Source organism: Zosterops lateralis (genome assembly GCF_965231275.1).
Source record: "Zosterops lateralis genome assembly, chromosome: 17".
In the NCBI taxonomy this organism is placed as follows: Eukaryota; Metazoa; Chordata; class Aves; order Passeriformes; family Zosteropidae; genus Zosterops; species Zosterops lateralis.
The window spans coordinates 8,064,800-8,084,962 of NC_139777.1; the positions used below are offsets into that span (position 1 = coordinate 8,064,800).

The window sequence follows — 20,163 nt, forward strand, 5'->3', positions numbered from 1 at the left end:
TTAAGCCAGAAAAAGGAAGGATTTATTTAAAATCACAACTGTCATGAATGATGATTCCCAGCCCACACCTGGCTTTTGGAATGCTACATTTCTGAAGCTTTAGATGCATCTCTCAGCTCTTTGCAAGAAAGTTGTACAAATTCTGTGTGCCTCCAAAAAAAATTTTATATGCTTTTAGCAGGAACAAAGACTACCAAAGAGTAATCTGGTTTAGTTCAAAAGACAATCTGAAAATGTGGCTTTTTTCTGTGTAGTTGCTAATATGTGATTGCTTCAGATGTCAGTTTAGATCTGTTCACCTGTTTACTATCAGCACAGGATGCAGATACAAGACTGAATAACTAACCATGCTTCAGTACAAGCTAAATATATCTTGCCACTCTGGATAGCCACAGAAATTATTAATGTTCTTTTCTAAGAGCTGTGTGGTCTGTTTTATTTCATCTCTGTGTGAGAATGAGTTAAATACGTCTTTAATTTAAGAGAATTTTTTTAAAGGGAGAATGTGTGGAATTGTCTCCCAGCTTCCTGCAGCTTTGAATTGTGTGTATCTGAGTAGGCATGTGATTTTTATTTTACAGAATTGTGCAAAAACTCTTTCTGGCTCCTGAAGGCATTGACACTGTCCAGGTTAAATGCTGTTGAATGGCATTGTATTTCTGTGGCTGATCCCTAGTACATTTCCAGCTTTGTGCAGCAGTAGATTCCCACGTGCAGGCTGTAATTATTCCCAACACCAATCCAGCCAGGGGCAGTACATGCTGGGGCCATGGCTGCTGCCATGTGAACTGATTCTTAGCACAGAACCCCACAGAATTCTTTCCCAGCACTTTTGTAATATGATCTCAGGAACATTTGCAAGTCCAGTGGGCACACAGCTCCACTTGGACAGAAGATAAGCTGAGAGGAAGGTGAAGTGACAGGCAGTGCTGCCAGCCGTGAATCCAACACCCAGAGTCAAGTCTTGTTTCCCGTGGGCTTTGCTTGTAGGATGGAACATCAGCACTGGGGTGAGGGGTTTGCATCATTGTGACTCCAAATATAGCCAGCAGAGATCTGTGTGCTCTCTGAGGAAGATTTGGGGAGTGTCAGGAAGAGCCTCCTCTCTTTGTGGCACATACAGGGAGTGTAACATGAAAAAGCTGGAGCCAGACACTGCCGTGCTCCCACCTCCTCTGTCTGCATCCATTCTGCTTTCAGAAAATGTGCAGCCACACCTCCCAACTGTGCTGAGAATAAACACAATAAAATCTGCTAGATACTTACAAACACCTCATAATTATTAGTAGATTTGGAACTTGAGAGTAGTTTTCCCAAGTTTACATTGAGCTCTAATGTGGAGAGTAAAAAGTAAGAATGTAAAATCCCTGTTCCAGCTGAGCATTAGGCACTGTGCTGCTATGGCCCTAGACTGATGAGGGGTCTGTACTTAATCTTCACAGAGAAAGTCATGCTGGGTTTCAGTAATTAAAAAATGTATAGATGTAACTTGCCATCTTCTGACTTGTTCTGTCTAGTCCTGCTTCAAGCAGATACTTGAAGCCTGGAACAATTCCAAAGGTTAGCAGGAGTTTGATGAAAAGCACATTCAGGCTATTTTTAATTTAGGAGAATACTTTGGGGTTTTCCTTGAAAAAGAAAACAAAGTATTCCCTTTAATTTATTAAAAAAGCCCAAACCAAAACAACAACAAACCCCCCCCAAGCCGTGCCTGCTCTGCTGAGTGCCTTTGCAGTGTCTGCACTGCCCTTTGCCAGTTTGTGCTGCCAGGTCTCCACAGACACTTCAGTTATGTCCTTCACAGGACGTCTGGCCTTTTAGGCAAATGCTGCACAGGCCATTCCCTGTTCCTGCTGCAGCTCCCAGGCAGACAAAATTAACCTTGGAAACAGCTGTATGGCAGACAGAGCAGACAACTATCTGCTCAAATATTAGTGCTTATTTCCAGAGAACCGGAATGAACCAAACTTAGCTTTCATACATATGAGATTAATTCTGACCTGCAGTGCATATCTGAAATGAAATAGTACAAAAATAAATATTCCAAAAGCTAAAGATCATGGCTCATTGCTCCTGTCTGCAAGCTCTTGGGTCTGGTTGTTTGTTGTGCCACAAAGAGAGATTCTCTCTGTCATTCACAATTTTTCTCTTTCCTTTTGAATTATTTTTCTGACCAGTGAAGGCTTCAGGCTTGATTCCACTCTCTTTCAGCAGCTTGACTGTAATTCCAGCATGAGCTGGAAGCAGATGAAGGGTGTGCCAGGCTCACAGGTTTGGCCACTTGCTGCTGTGTCCCATCTCAGCAGACTGTGCTCATGTTCTGTATCCTCTGAAAACTTCAGACAGCACAAACTCCTCTAGAACTGCCTGAAATCATACATATCCCTGTCACCCACTACTGGAAAAGATTGGCATATGGGATCAGGCTGATGTAATTTAGCTGATCTTAAAATATTCAATAGCCAGAGATTGCTGAAGTAACTGCTGCTGTACTCCTGATTACAGAAAATCCCTAAAGGGTTTGTCCCCTTTTGCCACCTCTTGTCAAACTGCAGAGCAGGCAACACTCAACTCTATTAATAGGTCTTTTGAATATGATTAATTGGGCTTTTAAGTGGGTCAGCTTCTTCCAGAATTTCTCACTTAGTTCCACTTGCAGCTGTCCATATGTGATGCTTTGTTTTCACAGTATCATCTGAAACTCTTTCCTCATTTAATGCACTCTTGTGATTTTTTGGGTAAGGTTTTCAGTAGGAGCCTGAGTCATTCCTGGGTTTTTATTTGCTGCTTCTGTGTGCAGCCGTATCATCAAATTGCTTTGTGTGCTATGTGTCCACATGGCTGTGGAGCACCACAGATCCCTCCCTGACCTGCTGCTTCTCTAGTGATACACTTACCTACTCTGGAGGGCTCCTGAGCCAGTTCTGCAGATGGACAAGCCTTGCTGCCTGTTTGGATAGTTTTGTTTGTTTTATTTTTAATACTGTCCTAAGGTGAAATATTTTTTCATGGTTTGTCAAACAAGATTATGGATTTGACTGTAAAACTATGACTCAGCTCAGCCTTTGTTTTTCTTATTAAGGATGATCCTGGAGGAAAGTGCAAATGAAAATGTCAGATCTGTCATAAATAATGTAAAAATGACAGCCAGGAGGAGAGCTCTCACAGACCCTCTCTCTGTCCTGACAAAAAAAAGAAATCAGTTTTGGAGGGCTGGGGCTGGGGTTTGTGCAATTTTGTCATTCTTTTACCTTCAATGCATATAAGTGTTCACATCATCCAGGTATCTAGTACAAATATCTAATTTTTACCTTTTAATTTGGAGCACCTTATATCATCATTCTTCATTGTTTAGTCTGGGATTAAGCATTTGAGCTTCTAGCTTCTGTTCTTAGTTGATTCTATGAATGTTTCATCTCCTTGATATTTTATTTCCGGAAGCAGTGCTATATCCAGAGTGCAATTAAACTGGTAACTCTTTGCTCTGTGTTTTGTCATTAAGCCAATCTTAAAGATTTAATACCTCAAAAGAGAAAAATTATGGTGGACCAGGAGGAAAAAATTAAATCCTTGGCAGTTCTTCAGCACAGGATCCATAAAGCTGTTGATGAAGTGTGGTTTGTTGCAGCTGATAGTGTGAGGGCACAGAAATGTGTTGCCAGTTGCAAACAGCAGATTTCAAGGTCGTGCTCAAATACTGGTCTAGTGATAGGGGTGAGGTGACAATGTATTAACACATAGTGACTGCAAGCCCTGGAAACCTTGAATTTAATGTCAGTGCCTGTTGCAAAACACAGTGAGAAACTAATGAAAACAAACATTCTTCTTTTTTTGTTGTTTAAGGAGGAGAATCTTACTGGGGAAAACCTTTCAAAGATGAATTCAAGCCAAATTTGTCCCACACGGGACGGGGTGTTCTTAGTATGGCAAATTCAGGACCTAACACAAACAAATCACAGTTGTAAGTAGTCATTTGCTTTTTTGTGCTTTATTGATTTCCTTTTGGACATTGTGTCTCATTCTGTTAAGAAGAAAAATGACATTTTATGAGCTCTTAAAAGTTCAGTCAAGGGAAATATTCTGTTGAGTGGTGCATATTGCAATCCAACCTAAGAGCAAAGTGAGGCACAGGAAGAAGACCTGTAGATTTATTGATCAGCAATAACTTGTTGTATTTGTTGTAATGATTTGAAGTTTCTGTTTGTTTTTGTCAGTGTCCCTACCCATTGTCACCCCTATAATTATTATCATTCATCACACCTCTTCACTCTTTTTAAATTTAACTCCATATTGAACTTTTTGAAGGAATTGGATGAAACATAAACTCTTTGGGAATATTACTTCTTTTTAGTCCCCTGATTTTAAATAAATGACAACAGTTCTGCTCTGCTGAAATGTGTAAACCCAGACGTGGCAGAGTATGATCTGGGATGAGAATAATTTGGTTTCCAATGTACAAAAAGCAGAACGAGGACTAAAATGAGAGAAAACTTAAAGATACTGAAGTTGTAATGGCCTTGTTCATGTGTAACATTAATACTGGTGTTTGCCTGCAGTCCTTTAAAAATGTTCTGTGTCACTTCGAGCCAACTATTTATTGGTTGCTCAGTAAATATAAAAAAATGTTCTTTTATTGGGAGCCCCAGGAAAGAGTGAGACTTTGTGTGTGTATAGTACTGTGTCTTGGCACTGAGGAGGGAGGGAGGGGGTCTTGGTGTTCGTGATGCTGAGTGTTCTGATGGCTTGTAAACTCTGCAGCAGTGTGCTTTGCTTTAATTAAACACCAGGATTTGTCTCAGGGCCTCACATTCTTAGGCTTACTTGCATTCTTAAGCCTAAGCACGTGTGGGGCAGCTTGCTGGATTGAGTTGCTGTACAACTTATTTTGGATTTGAATGTCACTGCCAGCTCTCACATGCTAAATTAGAGGAGAGTAGAGTCTTCTTTCCTTTTTTTTTTTTTTTAATATATATATATATATATATATATATATTTAAAAAAGAAAAGGGGGGGATTCTAAAAACAGAAGTTACAGAGACCATAAGTAATGTGCCATTTTGAGTTACATCATCTGCTGCTATAAATGTGATTGTGTACGTTCTCCTAAAATTTGCAAATGAAATACGAAATTCCATTATATGTAAGTCCTTAAAAGAGTCCAGCTGCCCATATTTATAAAGGTTCCTAGGCAGCGCTTAGATACATCTCATCCAGCCTTAGGAACTCTGTGGATGGCTCTCCCCAGAGGTGACAGGCACTACAGGACAGAGGGAGCTGGGTCCCCCCTGCAAGGTGATGCTTGAATAATGCTCAGGACTTCTCTACGACCATCCTGAGTTATGTTAATTCTTGTCTTCAATTTTATTTTGACTGCAGTGACAGATTAGAAACTTTCCCTGTATATTTGCTGCTCCTCAGGGTTTTTTAATTACAATGCTACATAACTGACCACGTGATGATTTTAAATATTGGGTATCCAGGAATAAAGTGGTATCCCATGTAGGAGTTTGCATTCTGCACAGCATCCCAGTGCTTTCCTAGGGCAAGCTACATCTTAATAGACTGTCTGGCACATTACAGCTGCTCCTATTTCCAATCATATAACTTCCTGGGGCAGTTGCTTATATGGAAAAGTGCTTTTGGAATGCTTATATATATTTTTAGCTGTCTCCTATGTAGAGTAACAGATGGAGACAGGGAGGAGAGCCAGCACTGCATGTCCAGCCAAGACAGGCCATTGTGGTCTGCAGACCACAGTGTGGAAACCTTTGTCTCATACATTTGTAGTTCAAGACTTCCAAAGAAGCATCAAATGTTAGAGAAAAACTTTAGTACTAAAAGTTGCTTTGGATTAGTGGTTTAGTTCCCATGTTTAAGATTAAAACTACAGCCCCCAAAATGAAAAGTCCAATTAATTACTTTTGACACTTCAAAGTATTCTTCTGGGATGTTTGTATCTGGAGCACAAGTGTGCTCTGTCCAGAGGAGAAATGGATCACCGACAGGCCAGTTTAAGGGAAGAGAAATGCAAAAAGTAAATATCCAGAAAACAGAAGTTTACACTGGCAGAGACTGTTGTGTCATGTAACTTTATTTGCTGGATACAAGCTGCCCATCATGCACAAGAAATGTTTCTCCCAAGCAGGACACACATCTGCCTGCCCTGGAGGAGCTTCCCAGGGCCTGCCTGGCCAAGGAGGCAGATGCTCAGATTAATTCTGGACATGCTGCAAGGCCCCACTCTTGGAGCACTGTTAAAAATGTGTGATGAGAAGTGAGAAACCAAGACTCTAGAAATCCAGGTGGAACCCACAAAACAGGAGTTGAAGGATGTTTGGTCCACAGGCCTGCCAGAGAGGGAGAGGGGCTTGGCTTCTATCCCAAAGCTTTTGCAGACACTCTGTGTTTTTAAGCATTACTGGCTGTTGTTGAGGGTCAGTGGGACAATGTGGTAACTGTTATGTCTTTACTCTTTCTAGCTTCATCACATTCCGCTCTTGTGCATATCTGGACAAGAAGCACACAGTTTTTGGAAGGTAAGTGAAGGATATTTTGGGCAGCAGCGTAGCAGACATTCTCCCTTGTGTGTCTGAAGCCTAAAGAGAAGAATCTAGTGGCTCTTGTAATTGAACTGGAGCAAAATCTCAGCTCACAATCCAGTTCTCCTGGTCATGAGTGTGTGGGTAGCGCTGCACCAATGCCAGTCAGCAGACCCTGCCTTTTTTCCCTCCTTCCATCACTGTAAGTTGCCTCATTTCCCTGCTGTGGGTGGCCCTCCAGGAGTCATGAGCAAAGTAATCATCGTCATGTAATGAGCCATGTTAATATTTGTGCATGTTAATTGCTGGGACACAAGAGATTAGCTCTTCAATACCGCTTTCATCCTCTTATGAGCCATCAGCTGAAAAATTAATCATGACAGGACTGCTCTTCATCATGGCATAGAGCTTCTGCATAGATTAGGTCTTTTGGCCCTTCTTATTCTTTTTTATTTTGTTCTTCTTTTCTTCCTGACAATTATCACTGGTATAAAATCTGTATATTTATGCACACACATATAAAGATACTACCAAGACAGTGAGAGAACTTCATTCCTTATAAAGAAGTCTCTTCTGGAAGTCTTTTCCAGTGAAGTCTTCACATGATAAGGAGTAAAGTATTTACTGAAGAAGAAGGTACAAAATCTTTGTTATGGTTTGCTCTTTACTTCCTCTGCTGCAGGTATTTGGTATTTACCAAGTGAAGCAGAGCTGTTCTCAGACACCCCTTGTGCATGGCAGGAGTGGGAATGTTGCTGGCCTGCTGCTTTGGGAATTCCTGAGAATCCTACAATCTTTTTTACTTGTAGATTTGAGGTTTTATTATTTTCATGGTTTTATTCATTTGGAAGTCAGCAATAGAAAATAGAACAATGTGCTGTTCACTTTGAATGTCATGCAATTGTGCTGTACAGTGGAAGTGATATGTTTAATCCATCTTCCCTTCCTGCAAGTTTTTGAGACAGAAACTGCTTCATTTTAATGGCACTTTATTTTAGTGCTGTTAGTTCCAATACTGATACTTCAATAATTGCTCTCTTTCTTTCTTTCTCAGGTTTGTCCTAGAAAAATTCAAAGTTCTCTTGTCCTTTTGTGAAAATAGATAAATAAAGGAAATTCTAATACTACAAGCTGAGAGTCAGTATATTCTTGGAGGAGTTACCTTATCCAGATCGTAGGACTATTTCACTTAAGTACAATTTGAGTCCACCTTGCAAAAACCCCTTCAAATCCCCTACAGTAATGCTGTTAACCTGAGCTGGCCACCTCATCAAATAATGTCTGTGTTAGGACAGCTCAGCTGAAAATGTGCCTGGTCTTCAGTTCTGGTGCAGCCTGGCCTCAGTGAGCATCCTGTGTAGTCCTCCAGTGTCTTTGCTGTGTTTCCCCAGTCTGCTCCACTTTTGCTAGAATTGACCAGGAAAGAAGTTGGAGAGAAGCTGAGCTTTCTGTGCTGCAGGGAGGGTGTTCCCCAAAACCTTCACACTGTGCTGAATATCTCAAGCACCTTGTGAGCAAAATAGCTCAGATGGTGTTTCACACTGTATGTTGCCTTTTAGAGAGGAATTACTTAGTCCAGGTAAATCTGATTAATCATTTATAGCAGAGATTTTTGCAGTTCTAGCAAAGACTGTCTTAATTTGTGAATTGTCTTTGCTGTAAGAGAAATCTGAGCTTATGTGCTAGAGTGAAGAAGTGGTGCTGCTTATATTTTTAGCTGAAATACAATGGAAAAAGTTTAGAAAAACTGTTTCTTTAGAATCATATTTGGCTTCCTGGATGAAAACTGAGTGACATCTTCATATGAACACTGAGCAGGGAAATTTTACTCTGATCTGTCTTGCATGTAAATGAACATCAATTCAACAAAGTTAAAAATTAAGATGCTGGGATATATGTATTCCAGTCAGTCTGTATTAATCTAGGAATTGAATTATTGAATAATTGATTTTACCTACAAATTTAATAGTAAAAGGCTGATGTGTGTAGCTCTTAAGATCTATATTTTGTAATCAAAATCCATCATCTGTTTTTACCTGCATTGTTTTTAAAAGTCATAAAAGCCAGAAGGTGCCAGAAATTGTACCTCTAGTAAAATTCCAACTTCAGTTTGCTATTTTAGATCCTGGGTGATGCCAGGATTTGGTGACTGTATCTGAGCTGATTATAGCACAATAATATCTGGGAAGCATATCTAGGAATAATATCTAGGTTTAAGAGCAGAATGAACCCATGATATCAAGATTCTTTGTTTCCATCAGTGTTTAATTGTATTGTTAACTGGATGCTCACTGGCCTGTTGTGACTCTCATGTAGATTTGAGGATTACTTATTTCAGTTAATATAAAAACCTGAATACTCTGATCTGAACTGTACTCTCAGCTACTCCAGTGTCACTCTGGCTCATGGTAGTGTCTCACAGGTATCTTGGAGAGCACAGTTTGACCTGTTTGTAATTTGTATAGAACTTTTCATGAGGCTTTCCATGCTTTGGAGAAGAAAAAAGAGTGAAAGGGCAACCATTCCCTACTCCTTTCTTTGTTTCTTTGGTCCTCTGTGTGATTTGCAACATTGAAAAGTTCCTTCTCTGGAAATGCATCTCATTCATGTCCCCACTGGTTTGAAACACAATTTTTTATGCAGGGGAATCTATTAATGCCCACACCTGAGCAGTGGGACAGTGGAGAGGGGATGTGTCTGCCTTGGTGCAGTGCAGCTTTCACATCTCAGGAGAAAGGTGTGGCTGGAGGACAGGGAAGGGCTCATCCTGATTGTGCTGCCCACCGTGGCAGTGATGAGGATGCAGATACTGAAAGGAAAGGAGATAATCTGGCATGGCTGGGGAGCAAAAACAGAGAGTGAGAGAAGAATGCCTTCCCTTGGAGGTGTGTTGCAGACTGCCTGAGTTTCCTGCTCCAACAGAGCTGCCTAGATTAAATTAGTAATTACCATTTCTAGTAATTACTATTTCTTCTGACTTAGAGAATGATGTAATTACCATGAAAACCAACTGGTGGCTTTTGTGGGCTTTTAGCTTGCTGGTAAGAGGTTTAATTTAGAAACTGAGATAATGTAAACCAAGTGACATGCCTTTGCTCTGCACAGAGGGGATGAGAAGTATTTGCAGGGGGCTGCTGCCTGCAGAGGGTCCTGCCTGCCGCTGCCCTGGGCTCTGTGCCTGGGCTCTCCCTTCTACCCAGGCTCCAAGCAGGGCCTCAGCTGTGCTGTGACCTGCAGGAGCTACAGGAACACTACAGCCAAAACTGCAGATAGGCTCAGGCTCCTCTTTCATGTATGCTTTATGAAATTTAGGTGCATGTATATCCCATCCATGTTGTTACTATGTTTTCTGTTGGAATGGTTCACAGCTCCTGTGGATTAGAGACCTGCTACATTTTATAAGCAGAAATAGAAACATAATCTCTGTCCCTGAGAGCTGTGTAAGTAGAAAAGAGATTGCATATAGATACAGGAGAGTTGACCCATTTCAACCTACATTCCACCACCTTTGGAAAAAGAAAGCCTCAGGAAAAAATGAAATTGTTTCATCAGTGTTTTTTGGGAGCCTGTTCCAAAGCTAAAGGCACACATTAAAAAGTGCGTGTTTAAAATAGCAGTGGAAAATGATCAACAGAAGGAGAAAAATGGTTTCAGAATTTTGGGTGAGATTTAGGACAGGCAGGGCATGGTGGGCTTGAAAATGAGGGCATGTTGCAGATATGTGATGTGATAAAATGAAGGGCAATAAAGGGAGCAGAGAGAAAAGTGTTGTGGTCAGAGTGGCAAAGCTGGAAATGATTTACACAGCAGTTCCATGTGTTTATTAGAGCGTCACTTGTGTTTGTCAAGAGCTGAGAAAAGAAAGTGGCAACTGAGACAGGAGATGAGTATGTCAAGGACAGTTTTCTCTTTTGTATGAGGCTGTTCATATCTGCTTATGTGCGTAACTTCTACTGTCTCTCGAGGTTTGTGCTGCTCATTCTTCAATTCTCTCGTTCCCAGAAATAATGAACAAGGTGCTTTGGGAAACCTCAGGCTTGGTCAGACTGCAGGCATCAGTCAGTAGCTCACATCCACTCAGCTTATTCTGATCTTTTCTTCCCTTCTCGCCTTGCCACATGCTTTTGTGGAAGAGTTCTTCCCTTGGATCAGTATCACTCTGTTTTAAGTATTCCTTAACCTGTTTAATGCTTTCTACTGCAATTCTGTAGACTGGGGCAATGAAAGTAACTCCTGTCCTCTAAAGTAATTAGCTACATAAAGCAACTACCAGGCATTATCCAGTTACCCAGGTACTGTTATATAACACAGTGTCTGTTCCCACTTGCAACATTCCTTGTATGATTTGAATCAGTGAATCCCAGTTGCTTCTAAGCTGGGAATATTCTTGTGGCTCTTCTACTTTGGTACATCTGAAGATGAGAGAAATTGTGTGACAGCAGAAGAGCTGATTCCATGTAGGGAGACTGACCTAATTTTGCACAGCAGAGTCTGCTCCCCAGACACTGGGATAGGAGCAAAGAGCAAAGGTGGGGAAACGAGCCAGGCCTCCCTGTGGAAGCCATGGCTGTGGTGTCCTGCAGCACACGAGCACTGGGCTGTTGGAGCTGCATGAGGGCTGCTCTCATTTCCAAAACAGTTGTATGATCTCTGAACAGGGACCTGTGCCAAGGCAGGGAAGTCCTTTCGTGCCAGGTTCATCTGTTGAGTCTAGTTTCAATAAGCTTTTTTCCAAGGTGTTTTATTTTTTCAGCACCCTTTATTACCATGTCTCGCCTGCTAGATTAAGCCCTTATCTAGCAGAGAGATGGAGGTGTTTTGGCTGCATCCTTGTTGCACATTTGAATTGCTCACTCCATTGCAGATTGGGTGTATGCATAGAAAACATTTTGTCCTGAGTGTACGTGTTTGTGCACGTGTTGTTCTCTGTGTGGGTGTATATAAATGTATGTTCTCCTTTTTATAAAAATAACCTTCAGGGCAGAATGTGTTTACAAAAGAGCAGTTTTTTTTCTGGTTACTGTTTGTAGTTTAAAGCTTTTTTTTAAAAAAAAAAAGTCCAGACATTGTTCTTGTGTCATCTTCTGACCAGGAAACTCTATCATGTTGGCCCATTGCCATCCCCAGCATTGCAGAAGGCTTAATTCCTATCCTTCTTCCAAACAAAAGTATGAGAAATAGGTTCATGTGTGACTGTCTCTGGGCCTGCAGGGGAGATGCAGTTTTCTTTGGGGCAGCACTAATGTTCAGTGAGACTTTCATTGGCACATTGCAAATGGATAGAGCCTGCTCCAGATATTTGACTTCTGCATCATGCAAAGGTTATGAAGCAAGGTTACTAGTTTACATAAAGGAGCCTTAACAGGAAATAAGATTTTAATAGCACATCTAAATGTGAAATGCAAAGATTTCCAGTGCTAACCTAGCCAGCTCTCAAGAAAACAGAATTGCACAAGTAAGGGCACATTTTTGTTTTCATTCCTATGCTAACAGAAAAAAACACCCTAAATGTACCTACCTTGTCGTTCATGCTTAAATGTAATGCAACATTTATCAAGCTCCTCTAAAAATACAAGCTGTCTCAGGGTTGCTGAGCTAAATATATAGTTGAGATCATCATTTCTCTGTTCAACATCTACTGGAAGCACACAGCAAACTCTCTGTTTCATTGGTTGTTCTGATGTGAATGATGTCTTGAAAGTGTCACCCTTTTCACTGTAGGGTGTCATCTGAACACCTTTTTAAACCTCAGTCGGGTTAGGACAAAGCATGTATGACACCTTATAAAAGGAATAGGGCCAAAAGCAGTGGAAAAGGTTAAACTTGTTTATGCCCTCTCCCTTCCCTTCCCAACCTGGCAGAATTGACATTGCACAAGAGCAGACAACACAGTGTGAACAGTCACTGTCTGTGTCACACGTTTAGCATGTGTAAAGGGATGTGAGTCTGAATTTCTGGCATCTGCATTTTCTTTTACTGAAAATCATGTACAGATTTCCTTGAATATTAGAATGATATTAATTAGAGGCTCACTCTTTAGAGGATTTTTAAAAATGTTTTTATGTAGTGATCTGATGGTCTTTTCTACATGTAACTTGTATGGGCTTTTTTCTTGGCCCAAAATATGTGTTGTTGGGCAGGCAAAGAATCCCAAAAACTTCTCTGGTGTGTTGATTTCCTCATTCTGTGAGGAAGCGTTGCTGTGAGGGATGCCAATGCATGGGCTTTGACAGTTGTATCTCATCAAACTGATTTTAGTGCTGCAATGTAACATCATGAGATTTGACAATAACAACATGTAACACTTCAAGGGCCTGCATGTACCTTGTCTCTTAGATCAGAGGAAAGCTTGCAAAAGCTTTTACAGTTTGGAATATTCAATTTCTTTTGCACCCAGCTCTGACTGCTAGGTTAATGTGTAGTTCAGTTTTTACTGGTTGTTGTTTGCAATCAGATCTTGTCCTTTTTGGATGTTAGTTTTTAGTGGTGAGATACCAACCTCAGCCAGGCCTGACCCTGACAAAGCTTAGTGACTCGTAGATTATTTCCTGTCCCTTTGGTCAGAGCTCTCTCCTCTGAGCTGGTGGTTTGTATTGAAATTAGTTTTTATTTTTTGTCAGTATTGCAGCAGTGTCTTTATAAAGACAAAAACATATATTGAGAGCTGACTGTGCTGACAGTGTAATACACAGAGACACTCTGTGCAAAATGTTGGAGAATGCAAGGGAGGAAAAAGGATGCAATTTTCCATTTGAGAGACAAGAAGTGAAGAAGAAAAGAGAATGACATGCTCTGCAGGCATAACAACTTTGTCTTCTTCCCCCTTAGTGCTTTACAATCATGTCAGAAATAGACTAGGTCGTTTACTGATGACCTGTGAATGCCATGTCTATCACAGCCCTTCAAAATGTACAAGTGACAAAATATTACCAATAAAGTTTAATTAGCAGAGCAACTGAAGATCTGGTAGCATCAGTAAAATGCATTAGGGTTAATATTGTGGGAGGTCTAGCTATGGGCTAAGGGATTACTCAGCTGAGATTGCCAGTGCACAGCTGATCTGGCCATTTCAAATTATCAGAAACCTAATTAAATGAAAACATACAAGCAGATAATGAGTGAGCTGTTGGCTAGAAAATCCTCCGATATTAAATCAGAAGTTTCCTTTGGGGCAGTTAAAATACAGCAACTGTATCTTGGGCTGGGTGTTAATCAGTGTTATAAGTGAATCTGATATTGGCCTGGAGAGAGATTTTAAAATTGAGGTTTTGTTATGAACTTTGCAAAGTTCATACAGGGTCCTGAAGCCCTGTGCAGCCTCCCCCAGTCTGCTCCCTCCAGTCACAAATGACTGAGGCTGTTCTAGCCTGCATCCATGGGTTTTAATTGCACCTAAAAGTCACAGCCTGATTACAGAATATCAGCAGGCCCCTGGGGAATAAAGTTTGGAGCAGCAGTGAAACATGAGCAAGCACAGCTGTGCAGGGGCAGAGGTGTGAGAACACCCTCTCTGTGTGTTCATTCTCTGTGGTGGGGTCTGTCCTTTGGCTTGTGGTTACAGCCTGTCCCAGCCCACGGGGTGGCACTGAGGGCACTGGGGACTGCTGTACAGAGTGTATTTCTCCATTGGATCAGCTGAGACCATGGCAGGTGAGAGTCAGAGGCCTCTCCTGGTGCTGGACAGGCAGACCCTGCCATGCTGGGACTGGACAGATGCCTTTGAGGGGGAGATACCCTGGCATGAGTGTATAAAGTCTATAAAGGTGACTGTGAATATCATGTGTGTTTTGGTCAAGGCATTGCTTTGATATGAAAGCAGAGTTAGGTGATCAAATGCTCCATATATTATACCAGTTTGTATCCTTTTTCCCCACCAGCTTCATTTAATTAGATTTTCCCCCACTTTGTTTGCCCATCCCTTGCCAGCCTACCCACACTGGTGCTGTAGTCCCAGTAACAATGGGCTTCAAAACAGCTGCCTTCCTGTGGAAGCTGGGGGATTGCTGGCTCTTGGCTTGTCCTGTCCCATGGGCAGCCCTGGACTCCTGGGTGGCCAATTCCTGCCCCTGCTGCTGATCTCCTGGCCCCAAACTCCCCTGGCTCCTGAAGCAGTGTATTTGAGAATTATGGCTGCTTCTCATTGTCCCACAGCTGTAAATATGGGCTGTATTTTTGGTTCCTGGCCATGTGGCTTGGCTCTATTAAAACAGATGTTGTCCAGTTACAGCCTCCTTTGCTAATGGATCTGGCTCACTTGGCATCAACAGCCTGTCTTCCTCTTTATTTACTGCTCTTCTAAGAACAGCTGTTTTCAAATTTAATTGTGGATGATGAGGTGGTTAAAAGTGTTGAATACCCTGGGACCAAGAGCTGATCCCAGCAGGACCCCTCTGAAAACATACTGACTCAGTGGTTCCTGTTTAAAATTAGACTTTGACACCTGTCAGCCAATTTTTTATTTGATGTGTACTGTATTCACTTTATATCATTCTGGTTCCTCAATCAAAATATCAGCCACCTTCCAGAAGTCTGTTCCATGGACACTGTTATCCCTGTTAACCACATCTGTTGTCTCAAAGATAGAAGGTTGTTTGACAGACACTGTTTTCCACAAAACCTTGTTGATTGCTGTTACTTATTTCCTTTCTTTCTTAATCATGTCCTGTCTCCGCTATTCCGTTATTCTGCTGGGATAAATGACAGGATGACAGGATTATAATTATCTGGGTTTCCCCATTTATCCTTTCTAAATATGCTGTTCCAGAATGTTCCCATTGTTCCACACTTTTTTTGAAAATAAACATGCAACAGTCCAGAAAGCCTTCAGCCTTAAACATTTTCAAGAGTTTCGATATGTTGACTTGAAAAGTGAGAAGCCAGGGGTCTAAGGCCCTTCTAGGTGAAAACTGCTTTGAGAAGTGTCCTGGCCTTTCCCCTTGGCTGTGACGATGCTCTGCTGCCTTCCCAGAGCTCTCATGAGCTCACAGTCATTATGTTCTTCTGGAGGAATCCTTTACTTTCAGTGTTAGTGGTGTTAGTGCAGCTCTGCCACTGTCCTGCTGTGCTGCTGTAGTTAACATTCTCTTCCTGATAACACTCTTAGGTCCCATATACAATTTAAAAACAAAGAAGAAAAGACTTGTTCTTCATCTGGCTGGTTTGTGTGGCTTCCAGGTTTTGGGCTTTGCTTTGCCTCTGAGTGTTGGACTTTTCCATGTTATGTTTAATTTTAAATTCAAATCCCATATTTGAGGAAAAAATTCTAATCTTCCACACTGAATGACATTATCTTAGGTCTTCCAAACACAGTTGCTGATTCCCCTCTCCCCAAACATGATGATTTTAAAATCTGCTAGAGTAATGGGCATAAATGAGATATATTCAAGGTAAGGGTGTAGGAATATTTTGGGTATGTTGTGACAACTGGATAACATGTCCTTCCTCTTTTAGGGTAGTTGGTGGCTTTGAAACTCTGACTGCTATGGAGAATGTGGAAAGTGACCCAAAAACAGACCGTCCCAAGGTATGTGTGAAGCACTGGGGGCAGTGGCCTCACATGGCAGTGCTGGTCACTCTGCTGACACTTCTTGAAACCAGAATAGGGGGAGATGGCACTTAACTTAACCAGCAGATGGAATTACTGCTCTTCTCTTCTGCTTCCAGGAGGAAATAAGAATTGAGACAACAACCGTTTTTGTTGATCCCTATGAAGAGGCAGATGCACAGGTGAGGTTGCTTGGTTGGTTGAGGTTTTTTTTCAAAGGCCAAAGCTTTTCTGGGGAGAACTTTGCAACTTAATGCCTTTTCTTTGCACATGGGCAGCCCCCTGGCCCATCTGGTTGCCAGCTAAGATTAAGCAGCTGCCATTCAACACTGCCTTTTTGCCAGGATCCTGGTTGCTCTTTCAGTGGAGAGTTACTCTTGTAACTGAGTCTGGCACAGCTCCCAGTCCATCAGGCTTCTGATGATTTCCTATCAAATGCCCCCAGTAGCTGTGGGTAGCTGCAGGTGAGAAGGAGTCTTGCTATAATGGCTGCAGACAGCCTGTTTGTAGTGGCCCTTGAGGGCTGTCTCCTAAAGCCTGCCCTGTAATCTCAGTGTGCTGATTGCTGGTTTAGAGTGCTTTAAAGCTTCAAAGAATTGTAGACATTTCCTCCTTATTCTGCACTATCTCGTGCAACAGATTGCACCCTTTGCTTCCCACAGGTCGCTGCTGAAAGAGAGAAGTTCCAGCAGGAAGAAGAAGCAGCCAAAATAAAGGCTGAAGTGGTTCCACCAAAGAAAGAGGTTCAGACTCCTAAAACTTATCGGCAGGGCATTGGAAAATACATCAACATGGCTGCAGCGTGAGTTCCCTGTCCTTCTGATTTTTGCTGAATATTTGAGGTGCCTTTCCTGCTGGGTGCTGGCCCTGTCCAGTGCTATTGCTCAGATGTTTGGTTTGGGCCAGCAAAGACACCCTCATGTAGTCCTAACAGTCAAGAGTTTACTTCATTTCTGTTGTTTTTCAAGGTCATACATTAACTGAGCTTCTCTTTTAGCCCTTGAACATGACCAAGTTGGTCTTTAAAAGCATTTGCTGACTTCAGAACTGTGGATACATTTCCAGAACTCAGAAGTCTTTGAGGAACTGCATTGTGTCACTTCCTAAACCATCTTTTATCCTCTTCCTTTTCTGCAGCTATTTCTGAAGGCCATAGTCCCACAGATGTTTCTCTTTTAGCAACTTCTGCCCTGCACAAAGTAGCTGCCCCAGGCCCCCATCAGTTTGCTGCTCTGGTTCCCTGTTCAGCCACACAAACAGCTGTACCAGCACAGCTGAAATGGCTGGAAAGAGAAGCAGGTTCCCAGGCTTGCTGTGGGAGGACAGGGCAGCTGGGTAGCTCCAGGGTACCTGGCTGGTTGGACAAGCTTATCCTAAAGCACCCTCTCCCAGACACCCTTTGTACCCCTGTCAGGATTGGCAGAACTCCTTTCTTTCCTCAGGACAGCACAGAATCCTGGCTGAGCAGCAGCTTAGCATGTGTTTTGGAAAAATTAAAATAAATGCCTTCCACTTGATTTTTAGCAGACTTCTCTAAAAGCATTTGCAAAAATGCTCTTGTCTGTCTGCTACATAAAGGCCTGTATTTATGCATATACAGGTCTGGGCAGCCATTTAATCAGCTTGTGTGTGACTTACAGGCATTTGCATAACTGTGAACAGAAATATGTTAGCTCAGTTAGGTCAGTTTAGTGTGTCAGTAAATTTTTCCAGTTGCAGAATATTGTGTGTCTTTTAAAATACTATGTCCAGCTTAAAACTGCTGACATGCTGCACTCTTATTTACAGAGTAAATCCAGCAGTTGTGGCTCTGTGGAAAAGACCAGGTAGTATAGAAAGGACCTTCAGTCATTGCAGCCTGTTCTGGCAGGTTTAGGGTTCTCCCTATCAGCTACTGATATCTGACTGAAAACCACAGCATATGAGCTGGCTGCACAGCATTCCCTGGGGTTGCAAGCTCTGCTCAAGAGAGGCTGGTAATAACAGCAGCAACTGCAACAGGCTGGGCTCAAGAAACAGGAAGGATCAGAAGAGCTCTCCCAGCTGCTTTATACCTAGTTCCCCATAAATCCTTTTGTGCAGGTGAGAAGGCATGGGAAGAACTCATGGCTCATGTTTTCCTGACCATGCTAAAAAGGTACAGCTGTTAAATCTTCAGCTCTGGCCTGGAGAACTTTCTGTGCTTTGAACACGTTCCTGGGAGTATTCAAAGCCTGATCCAAACCATCCCCATGGGCTCATTCTCCCTCTTTTTGGGCATACCAAAGACCCCCAACCCCTGCAATCCCCATGCTGGCATGGAGCTTGCACTCCTGTCTAGTTGACAAGGGATGGGCCGGCTCCAGTACAGCTGGTGCTGGGAGAAAGGAGGCAGAACAGGCATCCAAGCTGCCCTGGTCCCACTGGCAGTAAAGACTCTCTGAGAGTTGTTTTCATTCTGGCTGCAGGAAGCGCAGCATGGAGGATGATGGGCCCTCAACCAGCACAGCTGTGAAGAAAGAGAAGAAGAGCACAGGCTTCGGGGACTTCAGCTCCTGGTAGCAGCGTGGGGAGCCCAGCACTGGGGCAGCACAGTGCAAATAGGAGCCTCCCACGTGGCCCCAGAGAGCCCAAAAGACAGTCTGTCCTGGGGAAGGAAGGCACCAGCCTGCCCTTCCACTGGCAGAGAAAACTGCTGCTTTGTTGAGGCTGGTTAATGTGGCTTTGTTTTCTAGAGAGCACATTCCCCCACTGCATCTTCCTCGAAGGCCGTTTTGTTGTTGTTTTGCAAAGCAGGGAGCAGGCAGCCCAGCTCCCCGGGGATCAGCTGGAGCCTTTCTCTGCGTGGCTGGCAGCAGACCAGGCAGAGCCCAGCCTTGCAGGGCACTGCAGTGAACAGCTATGGTGGTGAAAGAGCTCCTTTTACAGGTAATCGTTCCCAGACCAGCCAAGTGTGCCAAGCAAGGGAATGAATTAATGTGCTGGGAAGCTCCTGTGCTGCTGGAGAGCTCTGTGGAGCTGCTGCAGCCTGTCCTGCCCTTACCTTCCAGCTGCCTCCTGCTGGTTCTCAACAAGGACCAATTCTGTCTGGACTGACTGTTGTCATCTGAAGGGCCTCACTCACTCCCAACGAGCTCTCTCTGTACTGGTTAAAGCCTCCAACAGCCTGGGAATCTGCAAATCTACATGGGGAGCCTGGGGCAGCTGCACCACTTACTCTTCCCATGGCTGCCCTTCCCTGAGCCACTGTACAGCCGGAGGTGCCAGGATGCACCAGTTCACACCTGCCTTCAGGTGCCAGAAACTACAGCCTTGAGCAACTGAGCAGGAATTGAAACAACTCTTTTGTTTTTTTTTAACACCCATCCATCCCTAAAGCCTGGTCCTTGCAGGGTAACACATCCCATAATCTGCTCCGATGTCAGGCTTCCCATCGTTAGGAAAAACCGCATAATGTAGCTGACAGGTATCTCAGATATTTCCATTACATACCCACAAATTATTAGGGATCTTAATAAAGGCCTTATGAGGTAAAGATATATCAGCCTGTGAAGTTTTAATCCCAAAGAATCTATGCGTTACCATTACTTAGACATAGCTGGCTAGATCCTGAATATCACTTTTCAGTTCACCTTAGGTGTTTTCAGATAAGAGAAATGCCCTCCATACCTCCTGTGTGGCTGAGGAGAAAGTTTTGTAATCCCCTTTGGAACAATACATTTGTATCGGTGATTTCATTCTTTAAGAAAAGACTCCATTTATAGGAAATTGCTGTAAAAACTTTTGGAAATATTTTGCATTAAATATTTTAATTTTCTTTTGAGCGCTTGACTTGACTGTTCAATTGTTATTTCCAAGATCACAGCATTGCAAAGTTGATTGTTGTACAAGGAAATGATTCATTCCTGCTTTTTAAGATGCTCATAAGGAATTCTGGGATCTCTGCGGATATGATTACATCTTTGTTAAATTATAGGAAGTCCAAACTAATTTAAAAGAATAATAGGGGGAGTTTGTTTTGCAAACGTCTAAGTTTGAAACAGCACATCTGATTACTGGAACAGGGGATTCAATGGTACTTTCCTAAAGCTGAGTTTCTTC

The 20,163-nt window shown here is 42.5% G+C and overlaps 1 protein-coding gene across 1 annotated transcript in view; it reads left to right on the forward strand.

Annotated features, from left to right (window-relative positions):
* Positions 1-19,893, forward strand: part of PPIL2 (peptidylprolyl isomerase like 2) — a 69,411-nt gene extending 49,518 nt beyond the window's left edge. Inside the window, exons 15-20 of the mRNA XM_083874059.1 lie at positions 3,844-3,961; positions 6,480-6,536; positions 15,990-16,062; positions 16,203-16,265; positions 16,746-16,885; positions 18,531-19,893. Coding sequence (XP_083730185.1) covers positions 3,844-3,961; positions 6,480-6,536; positions 15,990-16,062; positions 16,203-16,265; positions 16,746-16,885; positions 18,531-18,624 — 545 coding nt within the window. The 3' untranslated portion in view covers positions 18,625-19,893. The remainder of the gene's footprint in view (positions 1-3,843; positions 3,962-6,479; positions 6,537-15,989; positions 16,063-16,202; positions 16,266-16,745; positions 16,886-18,530) is intronic.
* The last annotated feature ends 270 nt before the right edge of the window (positions 19,894-20,163 follow it).